At 46.9% G+C, this 13,247-nt stretch overlaps 1 protein-coding gene across 4 annotated transcripts in view; it reads left to right on the top strand.

Annotated features, from left to right (window-relative positions):
• Window positions 1-4,446: 4,446 nt before the first annotated feature.
• Window positions 4,447-13,247, top strand: part of TRIM25 (tripartite motif containing 25) — a 40,542-nt gene continuing 31,741 nt past the window's right edge. For all 4 annotated transcript variants that reach the window (XM_083353618.1, XM_083353617.1, XM_083353616.1 and 1 more), the window contains exons 1-2: window positions 4,447-5,123; window positions 12,508-12,603. In XM_083353618.1, the coding sequence (XP_083209744.1) occupies window positions 4,500-5,123; window positions 12,508-12,603 (720 nt within the window). In that variant the 5' untranslated portion in view covers window positions 4,447-4,499. The remainder of the gene's footprint in view (window positions 5,124-12,507; window positions 12,604-13,247) is intronic.

The following is a 13,247-nucleotide window of genomic DNA, read 5'->3' as shown; positions in this document are numbered from 1 at the left end:
TCTAGCATGGACATTGAAAAACACAAGAGGACTGAGAAACACAATAAGGAGAAGACTCCTGCGAGTCCCTTGGACTGCAAGGCGATCAAACCTGTCAGTCCTAGAAGAGATCAACCCTGTCTGCTCTTTAGAAGGCCAGATCCTGAAGTTGAAACTCAAATACTTTGGCCACCTAATGAGAAGGAAGGACTCACTGGAGAAGAGCCTAATGCTGGGAAAGGTTGAGGGCAAGAGAAGAAAGGGACGACAGAGAATGAGGTGGCTGGATGGAGTCACTGAAGCAGTAGGCGTGAGCTTAAATGGACTCCAGAAGATGGTAGAGGACAGGAAGGCCTGGAGGAACGTTGTCCATAGGGTCGCGATGGGTCAGACACGACTTCGCAGCTAACAACAACAACAAACTATTATTTTGAAGTAGTGGTTCCCAACCTTTCCTACACCCCACATCCATAGGAAAAAATTGATTAATTTTGCACTCTCCACAAATGTAATTGTGGCTCCTGACTTATCTTAAAAGGGACACGAGGTACTATTTGTCACACACCCTGAAATTCCATCTCGCACCCCTTAGGGGTGCAAACACCCCAGTTTGGGATCCCGATTTGGACAAAAATGAGACGTGCTTATTGCTTCAGTCAGGTAGGGGGTCCATCTCAAATATTTGATATCAGATACATTATATGGATCAAGCATTTCCAGAGTGAGTGGTACTGCCCCATCCCGTGGGCAGTGGAAACATCATTTCTCTTTATCCCACCTTTATTATTTTTTATAAATTATTCAAGGTAAGGAATCCTTGGTGTTCTCTGAGCGTGGTCGTTTTCTTGCAGATGCTTCATTAACCAAATTGACGTAATGAGACTTCTGCAAGAAAATAACCAAGCTCAGAGAACACCAAGGACCTGTCATTTCAACCGAGCTACAAACATTCTCCTTTATTTGTAGCAATGCAAATACTAATGCTCCTTCCTCAGCCTATTTTCCCCACAGTGGGTAAATGTAACAGAGAAGAGGCAATCCCTCAGATAACGTGGCCCCATCCTGTGTCCCATATGTAGGATTTTAAAAGATCAAAACCAGCATCTTGAATTGCACTCAGAAGCAAACTGGTGACCAAATCAATTCATAAAGCAGAAATGTAACTGTCCTCATAGGGTCACACCTAACTGCCTGCGCCGCTACATTTTGCACCAGTTGGAAGCTTCTGGCTACTCAATTACAAGGTAATCGCAATGTTTGTAAGGGAAGTGACTACTGGGGCACGAGTAACTGAGCAGAGCCTTAAGATTCAGAAGCTGACACAACTGGCCCTGATTGCCACCTGGTCCTCCTTTAGGAGTCAGATAGGCTCTGAGATTGAAAATGGGGTCTATTTGGGGCAGTGCCACTTATAACGGTATCAAAGAGGGTAAAGTCCCAGATCTGAAAGGCCCTAAATCTCAAAGCCACTCGTCTTGCTTGGTTTCAGTTGAAGCCTGTTGTTCCTCATCTAGAGTCCCTTACAGCCTCCAAGCAACAGGAGAGGACATCCGCAGCATTGCTTAATTTGCCAGGCCTGGAAAATTACAACTGAGTTTCATCAGCCTACCGATGACAGATGATCCCGCCCCCTGCCCAACAGTTTCATGTAGAATAGATGTTAAACGGGAGTGGGAGAACACCAAACCCTGCAGCACCCAGGGAGTAGGAGCTGAAACCAGGATCTCCCGATCAACATTGACTAGTATAAGTCCAGAAGAAGGAAAGGAACGAGCACAATACTGTACCATCCACTTCCAATCCTGGGAGCTGATCCAGCAGGATACCATAACTCCGGGGTGGCGAACCTATGGCATGCATGCCACAGGTGGCACACAGAGCCCTCTCTGTGAGCACGTGTGCCATCGCCCCAGTCCTGGGTTTTATAAAACCTTTTCGCTTTAGGCCTCTGCCACCGTGTGCAAAAAAAAAAAGGTTCAATCCATCAATCAATTACAACTTCTTGTGGGGGAAAAAAAGATCTCGCAAAGTTGGAATTGATTGAACTTTTTAGTCCCACCCAGTCTGCAGCCACGCCCACCCAATGAGCCACACCCACCTGGCACCTGACGATACATAAAGTAGGTTTGGGGTTGCAGTTTGGGCACTCGGTCTCTAAAAGGTTCGCCATCACTGCCATAACTGGTATCCAAAGCTGCTGAGAGATCAGGTAGAGCTAGAAGTGATGCCCTATCCTCAATCTGCTCCTGCCAGAGATCACCCAAACACGCAACCAATGCCATTTCCATCCCATGGAATGAATACATACATACATACATCCCATGTTTAGGCCTGAATCCTGACTGAAAGGGAACCAGATAATCTGTTTTTATCCAGGCTTTGCTGAAGCTGCTGCTTTCTCACCATCAGCAAGTATGTTTGAAGCAGAAAAAAAAAATAAGCGCATAGGGAGTTCCCTTATTCCCAGTCAGAACTTTGATCTCTTTAAGGGCTTTGTTAACCCCTGCAGAACAGCAACTCTTTAAATCTTAAAAAAGGATTTTTCAAGTTCACTGGGGAGATGCCAGAGAAAGATTCTGCAGCCCTCCTGATGCAAAAGTTTACGTTCAGCCAATTTGAGAGAGCGGAAGCGCTCATATTGATAGATTTTGCACATGCAAGCATCTTTTCTTTTGGAGTTAGAAGTTGGTGCCTAAATACACACACTATCAGGTCAAAGTTAAGCCTAATCAGCTTTCTGCTTCCACTATGCCCCAGAACCCATAAATGAGGCAAAAGCAGATTAGCCACACTGTTTTCCATACAGGTTTCCAAGATGTAGTATCAATAGGTTTATTTTCTCCAATTTCAGAAATAATAAATAGCCATCTTGTTGCATAATTAAGAGACTCAGACCCCGGAATCAAAAGAAGTTTGTTTTATTTTGCGCAAAAGGTTCAGAGCAAAAAGCAATATCAATGTCTGACCATGTTTTCAGGGAAAAGCAAGTACATATATAGTCTTCAAAAAAGTAGAACACGGAAATGTAACTTGTAAGCTCTGATTGGTTACACGAGTTCTAGGCCCCTTCTAGCTCATCCCTAGCCCCCCTTACCTATGCTAAATTATAGCTAAATGTCTTGCAACCTTTTCTCTGGCAAAGGTCACAAGTGTCTTGCTAAGCGTCTAAGTTTTCGGCACCATGTTTGTGGTTAGCTACAAACGAGACATGTGGTTAGATGTATCAGCTCTATGCTTGACTAAATAGGTATGAGAGACAGATGAACTCATGATTTGGCATTTTCCATTTCCTTGTTCTTTTCTAACTAATACACACGTTTACTTTATGCCTCACTTTTATGTCCTGCCTTCACTTTATGTCCTGTCTCACTTTATGTCCTGCCTCAATCTTGTTGACCATCATGTTGGCTTTTTTACAATTCTCATTCAATATCCGGTACATAACAGGAAAGGACTGGGCCACCCTAATTATTATGTGTTGGTTGATTGACTTGACCAGGAAATAATTGGCTCTAAGTCTAAGCGGTATTGTTCATCCCAGGCCAGCCATTACCAAAACTCTCCTCAGCATCTTGCATACCGGGCGTGCATTTAATCCGAAAAACACAAAACGTCCTCGACCGATAGAAAAAAACAAATAAATAGTTCTCGTTTCCTGGTACGGAGGCGAATTGAGTTTAATCTTCCGGATTTGCCACTGATTTAAAAAAAATATATCAAGGCATCACCGGGGGCATTTAACGGGTCCTCCCATTCACGCCCCAAAGAGGCATCTGGTACTTTTATCCAGGGCCGTTTCCGCCATCCCAGGGATGACAGCCCCGTTGCATTCAACATTTTTTTTTCTGGAAAAACAAAACAAAACAATTCCCGTCGAGGGCGCCTGCGCTTTCTCTGCACTTCTGGGGGAAGGGGCGCTCCCGACCTTCAAGCCGCCTCCGTCGGAAGCCAGCCAACTCGCTTCTATACATGAATTGCCCAGTTTAAAAAAGGGCGAGGCCGCTTCCCGGGACAGCCAAGCCAGCGGTACTGGGCAGCACGCCTTGCTTCTAGGCATGCAAGGGGAAAGGATGGGGATCGGGAAGCAGAAACAGCAAGCAAACCCTCCCCGTCCTCGATGGTGTGACTAGAATTCAGGGGTCTTCAAACTTGGCCCTTTTATGACTTGTGGACTTCAACTCCCAGAATTCCTCAGCCAGCTTTGCTGGCTGAGGAATTCTGGGAGTTGAAGTCCACAAGTCATAAAAGGGCCAAGTTTGAAGACCCCTGGACTAGATCACAGTCAGGCAATTGGGGAGGCTTTCCTTTCCGCGAAGGCTTATCCGTCCGCTCCGTGCGTTGTGCGTTACGCACAAGCGTCTCCGCCCGCCCACGTGATTTCTAGGAAATCCACTAAAGGCCCGTTTCCCAAAGTTTCGGTTTCTTTTCCTTGGCCGCTCGTATACGTATACGCACACACACACACACACACGTATATATATATAAAGCGCCGACTTCGCTCCGGCATCTCAGCAGCAGACATGGCTAGCTCGGTGGAAACGTTGTCTTTGTTTGGGCTGGAAGACGAACTGACTTGCTCCATCTGCCTGTGTGTTTTTCAGACGCCGGTCACTACGCCGTGCGGCCATAATTTTTGCCTGCCTTGCCTGGAGATGACCTGGATGGAGATCGAGGAGAAATTCAGCTGTCCCCAGTGCAGGGCTTCTTTCGAAACTCGTCCCGACTTGAAGAAAAACACGGTGCTTTGCAAGGTGGTGGAGCAACTTCTGGTCAGCCAGGATGACCTCTCCAAAGGGACACGCGAGGAGAAACAGAAGAAGGCGGGCAGCAGCGTGGCCAAGCCGAGGTCTCCCTCTCCCGTGGCCTGCGACAGCTGCTTGGTAGTCCCGGCGGCCAAGACCTGCCTCACCTGCATGGCTTCCTTTTGCCAGGAACACCTGAGACCCCACCTGGAGAGCCCCGCATTTAAGAGCCACCAGTTGGATACACCTGTGAAGGAACTTCAGCAGAAGAAGTGTCAGACCCATAACAAGCTCCTGGAGGTCTTTTGCCAGGACCACGGAGTCTCCATCTGCTGTTTTTGCCTGCTTTCTCACAAGACCTGCTCCACTGCCCCGTTACAAGAGGCCAAGGAAACAAAGAAGGTGAGAAAGGAGTGGGTGGTGGCTACCTTGTCGTGTTAGGCCTGGGGAGACACAGGGTAACATTGACCTCAGCCAAACGTGTATGGAAATTCTCAAGTCATCCAGGTCATGGTTGCCCCAAAAGTGCTTTTTTCAAAAGGCAGCCTGCCTTTTGTAAAAACCAGTCCAGCTTTTGATAAAGCCTTTTGATAAAGCACCTTTGGAACATTGACCTCAGTCCTGAATGCTTCTAGGGTGACTTTGAGCCATCGTGTATCCGGCTGCCATATCCGGCTGCCCGAGACAGCACCACTCCCATTGGTTCAATCCTCCACAACAGACATGTCAAACACAAGGCCCGGGGGCCGGATCCGGCCTGCGAAGTGGTTTCATGTGGCCCCCGAAGCCATCCTGGAAACAGTGAGGGAACGGCCCCCACCGCCTTGGCCCTGGCCCAGAGACCCTCTTCCTGCCAGAGACCCTCAGATCTGCCCCACTCCTGCCCAGGCCCCCATAGGCACCCTTGATGCCAATGATGTAGAGCTGGCCATGCCCACCCAGTAGGCCATACGCACTCCAGCCATGCCCACCCAGTAGGCCACGCCCACCCTGGCCATACCCACCCGCCCCCCCCCCCCAGGGCAACCACAATGCTGATGTGGCCCTCAATGAAATTGAGTTTGACACCCCTGCTCCACAACAATCCCAGTTTCACATGTGGCCCCTTGGAAAAACTAATTGCCCATCTCTGATCTAAAGAAATAATTTTTCAGGATCCAATCTGGATTGGTCACCATACCAGAGGCTTAGTTTTCTGGATTTTCTGAGCTTTTGGACTGGTGCTGGATCCCATCCTCATGATGGCCTCTAGCATGAGTCCAAAAGCTCAGAAGACTAAATTTCTGGTCCCTGTTACTCAGATTGGATCCTGCAATATAATATTATCTAGGGACATGTATATTCATCTTCGTTTGTGAGAAATAGTTCTGACTCCTGGAAGCTGCCTGGATAACCCCTGCAGTTTCCTTGGGAAGGTTTTTTTGGGAGTGGTTTGCTTTTGCCTCCTTCCTAGGGCTGAGAGTGAGTGACTGGCTCAAGGTCCCCCAGCTGGCTATTTGCCTAAGGGGAGACTAGAACTCGCTGCCTCCTGGTTTTTAGCCAATTGCCTTCACTACTACATCAGACTGGCTCTTTCAAATTATCCAAAGCCAAAGCTTGGCTTATTTGGTTTTGTTTATTACCTATTTGCTCAGCCAATACTGTTCAGTAAAACTCTGGTTACAATTTGTGTTCAACTACTCTGTATATAGATCTGATAGACAGTGTATGGAGAGCTGTCTTGCATTTAACCATGTACATGGCAGCCATTGATACCAAAGATGTACACCCAAGGGACTGGATAGAAGGCATGCTGAAGCCTGCATTGGCTGCTTGAGGCAGAAAGCGCCTTCCTCCACAGCTGGCAGATGTCAACAGCTCTTCGGAAGAGAACACAGTTGTTCTGTTCTAAGGAATGCCTTATAGAATTTCTTGCCATGACTGTATTGCCACGCTGGCAGAGTGTCCTGGAAAAAGTCGTCCAACACAACTTTTGTGTTGAGGGCATTAGGCTAGAAAAGTTAAGCTATATGATAATAAATGACCCTCTTTCCTATGCTAGGAACAAAGCAAGTGTACTCTACTCACGCTCAGCCCCTACTGCTGGAAAATAAATATCCACAGGTCTCATTGGTAAAAAGTGATCCATGAATGTACAGAGAACCCTGTTCTACTCTATCCTGCAGGCAGATTGCCAACATAAGCTTATTTTGCACTGGAAGACAAAGTCTGTGAATTTCACAGGTGGCCTAAAATAAAAACTGTCTAGAAAAGAGCACCAAAGGCAACATCAGCTAAGTTACTCCGGCTCCGTTGGTAAAAGTAAATAACACAAAATATACAATCATTTGAATGTCATTACTTTTGTGATACCCTAAATATATATATTTGGTACAATCAGGTTGTACCAAACCTGTTATTACTGGAAGCTTATATGTTCCCTGGGCCTACTGATTCCCGGTTTTAGGCAACTTTTCTGACTTTTAAATTTTTTTATCAGTACATCTATTTTAGTCTCTTGTAAGTCTGAGTTCTGTTCTGGGCATTACCTTTTTTCCATTGTAAATCTTAGATTTGTTAGATTTCATGGAAGTTGTTCAGGCTTTCTTAATACCTTGGTGGAGAGCCTTGGTGGAGCAGTGGGCTAATGCCTCCTTAAGTAACACCGGCTGCCTGCAATTAGTGCAGGTTCGAGTCCCACCAGGCTCAAGGTTGACTCAGCCTTCCATCCTTCCGAGGTAGGTAAAATGAGGACCCAGATTGTTGGGGGCAATAAGCTGACTTTGTAATAATGCCGCTTGGGGTGTGTGTGAAAGCCCTAATAAGCAGGCATATACATACAGTAGAATGAAGGCTATTGCTAAGCACATTGATTTGTGCTTAAATTGTAAGCTGCCCTGAGTCTTCGGAGAAGGGCGGGATTTAAAAAAAATTAAAAAAATACTTTGTATTTTGCTGTGAGACTCGTTTTAACCCTTTTTCTTTTTTTGCATATTGTAGATGGTCCTCAGGTTACTGCCAGAATTGAGCCCGAAATTTATGTTGCCAAATGAAACATGTTAAGTGAGCTTTGCCCCATTTTACAATTTTTCTTGCACAGTTGCATTTATTAAGTTAATAACGTGGTTGTTAAGTGAATCTGGATTCCCATTGACTTTGCTTGCCAGAAGGTCGCAAAAGGTGATCACGTGACCCCAGGACACTGCAGCCGTCATAAATATGAACCACTGCAACTGTCACAAATCCATGTCAGTTGCCAAGCATCTGAATTTTGACCATGTGACCATGGAGATTCTGCAATAGTCATAACTGTGAAAAATGGTCATGTCACTTTGATGCCATTCTTAACTTTGACCAGTCAGACTTGTTTATTGGCTTCGTATCCCACTGTGTTCACAAAAACTTTCAATGACTTTAAATCCATACAGAATCTTTAAAAGAATGTAAAAACTTAAGTTTGGGGGGGGGGAGAAACTGAGTAGGGAAGGTTTGTGTTTTCTTGCCCTGCTATAGGAATCTTGTGGAAGATGAATCTGACAAAAACTCCCCTCTCTGTATAGAAAACCTTAGTCTTTGACTCTTACAGTCAGTTATGAAATATAGATCAATATGTACAGGGGAAGAAAGTGGCTATGTTTCTCTCTGATACATGTATGTCAGCGAGAAGAAGTTTCATGCTACGTTTTGTATTGTTGCAGAATCAAGAGACTCAGACCCCGGAATCTAAAGAAGTTTGTTTTATTTTGCGCAAAAGGTTCAGAACAAAAAGCAATATCAATGTCTGAACACCTTTTCATGGAAAAGCAAGTACATATATAGTCTGTAACAGTAGCAAAACACGGAAATGTAACTTACGAGCTCTGATTGGTTACGTGAGTTCTAGGCCCCCTTCTAGCTCATCCCTAGCCCCGCTTAGCGATGCTAAATTATAGCTAAATGTCTTGCAACCTTGTCTCTAGCAAAGGTCACAGGTGTCTTGCTAAGCGCACCATGTTTGTGGTTACCTACAAGCGAGACATATGTGGTTAGCTGTAACTGAACTCTGGCTTACGAGATGCGGTTTGGCATCTTCCATTTCCTTGTTCTTCTTCCAACTAATACTCGCATTTTCTTTATGCCTCACTTTTGTGTCCTACCTCACTTTTATGTCATGCAGCATTTTTATGTATTCTTTGTATCTTTCTTTATGGCCTGCCTCAGTATAGGGTGAGAGCAAATGCTTTTGCTGCAGCTTCTACTGCTAAATGTTTCTCGAATTTATAAAGATAGTAGAATAAAAGCACCTTGGAGGTCTTCAACCCCCAACACAAATAGGAGATCCTATACCAGGGGTCGGCAACCTAAAAAAGAAAAAGAGCCACTGGGAACCGGTTCCATCACAAATTAAAAAAAGAGGGAGCCGCGTGCGTGTGTCCATGCACGCGCATGCGCAAAAAGGTTTTTTGCGCATGCGCGGATGCACGCGGCTGCCATTTTTTTAAAAATGAGATGGAACCGGTTCCCGGTTGCCCGACGGCGACGGCCCGTCTGCAAAGCTGCCGCTTTCGGCAGCTTTGCAGACGGGCCGTGGCAGCTTCCTCAAAGAGCGGCGCCCCTGCCCATTCCGAGAGGTGCGCGCGCACCTCTCCGAACGACCGGAGGTGCGCGCGTACCTCCGCGCGAATGGGCAGCGGTGCCGCTCTTTGAGGAAGCTGCCGCGGCCCGTCTGCGAAGCTGCCGAAAGCGGCAGCTTCGCAGACGGGCCGCGGCAGCTTCCTCAAAGAGCGGCACTGCTGCCCATTCGCGCGGAGGTACGCGCGCACCTCTCCAAAGGTTTGGGGAGTTGCGCGCGCACCTCCGCCCATTCGGGGAGGTGCGCGTGCACCTCTCCAAACGGGCGGTGCCACTCTCCATTTGGAGAGGTGCGCGCGCACCACTGCCCGTTGGAAGAGGTGCACGCGCACCGGGCGGCTGGGAGCCGCAAGAGACGGCTCAAAGAGCCGCATGCGGCTCCGGAGCCGCAGGTTGCCGACCTGTGTCCTATACCATTTCAGACAAAGGGCTGACCAGTCTCTCTTTAAAAGTCTCCAGTGATAAAGCGCTTAAGACTTCTGAAGGCAAGCTGTTCCACTGGTTAATTTTCCTCCCTGTTAGGAAGTCTCTCCTTAATTCCAGGTTGCTTCTCCCCTTGATTAGTTTCCATTCATTGTTTTTTATCTTGCCTTCTGGTGCTTTAGAGAACAAGTTGATCCCCCCCCTCTTCTTTGTGCCAGCCCCTCAAATATTGGAACAGTGCTATCATGTCTTAATAGATCTTGCTTAATGTTGAGAACTATGTTTTGGAACACTCAGTGAGTGTTTCTTTGCAATCTGATCAATTATGATGGATGAGTATTCAGAGGCAGCCCCACTGATAGCAGTTCTTCATCAGTGGAGAATTGTCCAGATGACCTTTGTCTGTTTCAGTTCTTTCACAATCTGCCTGCAGGATAGAGTAGAGCAGTGTACATTCATGGATCACTTTTTACCACTGAGACCTGTGGATATATATTTTCCAGCAGTAGGGGCTGAGCGAAGAGCCCTATGTGTTAAGTGGACATTTTCCACCAAAGTTCCAAGTCTGCTTGAAGTGTGAGGACATTGTTCCAAAATAATCCCCCCGCTAATCTGATGATTGTGTATCTTGTACAAAGCATCCAGGAACATCTTACTACTGAAATCAGTTCAGAGATGGTATTGTTGACCAGGAATTTAATAATTCTGATGATTCCCCTGGAGGAACATACGGAAGGAACATACGTTCAGATTACACAGTTACCTCAGGAGGCCTTCAAGGTCATGGAAAGCCTCTAGGGGACCACCCAAAACCACAAAGGGCGTGCTTGGCTTCTTTATCTTAATGTTCTGTCCCAGCCTACGAGAGTCCTTGTTATGCTCACAAGGAGAAACCCTTCTTCCAAGAAATAGTCAGGATCTGCAAGAAAAAACAAACCCCTTTTATTCTCACAGACCTGAGTCAATGTCCAAGGCAAACAAACACAGTCCACAGAAACTCAATGCTCAACACGAATGGTTGCCTTTGGCAACCAGCAACTCCCACACCTTTCCTTTTATAATTCAGCCAAGGCGTGGCTTCCTAATGCCTTCTCCTTTGCCTTTGGAGCTGCCCCATTGCATTCCTCTGTCCTACTCATTTCTCTTGCCTGCACATTCGTGCATCCTGGATTTGTCCCAACTGTTCTTCATCACTGTCCAACTCAGGCTCCCAGCACAGCTGTGTCTCACCCTGAGCATGAGTAGAGGGGCCAGGTTCCTCATCCGAGTGTAAGTCTTGGAGCTCCTCAGAGCCTTCCTCTGACACTAATATCATTCCAGGCCCCTCCTCCTCATCTGATTCCTCAGATTCAGCTGCCGGATCCACTGGCTGGTGAGGAATCACAACTTCTTATCTACTGGATGCCCGCTCCTCTTATGGGGAAAAGTGATAGCTAAGAAAAGTATAAATATGTGTCTAGTTCTCTATTCAGGGTTCCCTCTTTGAGGGACCTGTCTATTTAGCTGAATAAATGTGTACAGGTAGTCCTTGGGTTACAAGTGTAATGGAGCCTGCTCATTCCACTTGTAACTCGTAGAGTGAATCTCGTTTGAGGTACAAGATTAAAGGTAAAGGTTCCCCCGCACATGTGTGCTAGTCGTTTCTGACTCTAGGGGCAGGTGCTCATCTCCGTTTCAAAGTCGAAGAGCCGGCGCTTGTCCGAGGATGTCTCCGTGGTCATGTGGCTGGCATGACTAGGCGCCAAAGGCGCACGGAACGCTGTTACCTTCCCACCGTAGTGGTCCCTATTTTTCTACTTGCCTTTTTACGTGCTTTCGAACTGCTAGGTTGGCAAAAGCTGGGACGGGTAACAGGCCCTCACTCTGTTACGCGGCACTCGGGATTCGACCCGCCAAACTGCCGACCTTCTGATCGACAAGCTCAGCGTCCTAATCTTCCTTCCTCATTAAAACGCACGTGGCTCCTTAAGCGAACATGAGGTATCTCTGGGTGGGGAAGGCCTTAGAGGGCCTAGTGCTGGAACAGGTGCCCAAGACCTCCCCGACCCACTAAGATACGCATGCTTCCCTCTCCCTTCCTCATGCACTGGACTCAGCTTGAAAAGATCTGTCTCCTCTCTGCTGCAGTTCTTGCTGCTGCCTGGATTTGAGGTCAGGGAATGCTTCCACGCTCCCTCCATGGCCCAATCGAGGCTCTGGAGGCCTTTACCAGGCTGCTGCCATCCACATTTGAGGCCCGGGAACGCTTCTGCACCACCACCACCACCCCGGGCCCAATTGGGCCTGGAAAATGCCTCCGCAGCTCGGATCAGGCCGCAGAAACATTCCCTGGCCTTAGAACCGGGCGGCAGCAGCCTGGAAAGTGACTCTGGAGCCCGGATCGGGCCACAGGGATGGAATGGAAGCATTCCCTGGCTTCAAATCCAGGCGGCAGTAGCCTGGAAAAGGCCTCCGGAGCCTGGATTGAGCTGTGGGGATGACACAGAAGCATTCCCTGGACTCAAATCCAGGCGGCAGCAGCCTGGGAAAAGGTCTCCGGAGCCCGGATTGGGCCGTGGGGGGTGAAGAAGCTTCCATTTCCCCCCCACTCTGCACAACATTAAAAACCTCATTTTTAAAAAAACAACAACTTTTTTTTGAAGTTGTGACTGCAGATGTGTCACTTAATCAGAATCCTGAAGCAAAACTATATCCCCTATCAGTGGTTTTGTTTCCTTAGTAGCCGGCATGGATGTTGTTTTTAATCTAAAGAAGACTTTTTTTGTTCCCTTAGTTACAGCTGAAGAAGAGATTAACAGAACTCTGTGCCCTGAGTGACAAGACTGCTAAGTCCTTGGAACACGTACGAGCGCAGCAAAAGCAACTCAGCGTAAGGAAAGAATTCTTTTTTTAAACAGAAGCTCACTTCTCTTTGGAAGCAGGAGGTGGTAATGCAAGGGGGCTGCCTCGGTTTCAAGATATAGACTTTAGAGTTAGGCATTGTACTTAGTGAGAGTGTGTGTGTATGTGTGTATGAGAGAGAGAGAGGGAGGGAGGGAGAGATTTGTGTCAAAGGGCTTGGGGCTTTGCTATTTCAAAGATTGCCTTCTGCTGTCACCATTTACTTGAATTTTGTAATATATGAGTTAGGTAGCTGGGAGACAAATAGGGGAAAAAATGAAGTTACAATTCTTTTGAAACATTTTAAGACTGAATTTGTACTATAAAAAATGCCTCCTTTGAATTGACTCATGATTTCATATACACACTACTGGTAGCCCTCGACTTACAGCCACAATTGAGCCCAAAATTTCTGTTGTTCAGTGAGTTTACCCCCATTTTACGACCCCTCTTGCCACAGTTGTTAAGTGAATCACAGTAGTTGTTAAATTCATCAAAATTTTGTTGAGTGAATCTGAAGGTTGCAAAAGGGGATAATCATCATAAATATGAGTCAATTGCCAAAGGTCTGATCTTTGATCACATGACCATGGGGATGCTACAACAGTCGTAAGTGTGAAAGCTGGTCATAAG

The sequence above is a fragment of the Vipera ursinii genome, assembly GCF_947247035.1.
Source record: "Vipera ursinii genome assembly, chromosome: 2".
NCBI lineage: Eukaryota > Metazoa > Chordata > Lepidosauria > Squamata > Viperidae > Vipera > Vipera ursinii.
The sequence above is the reverse complement of the archived record's forward strand: the minus strand, read 5'-3'. Positions and strand labels throughout refer to the sequence as shown.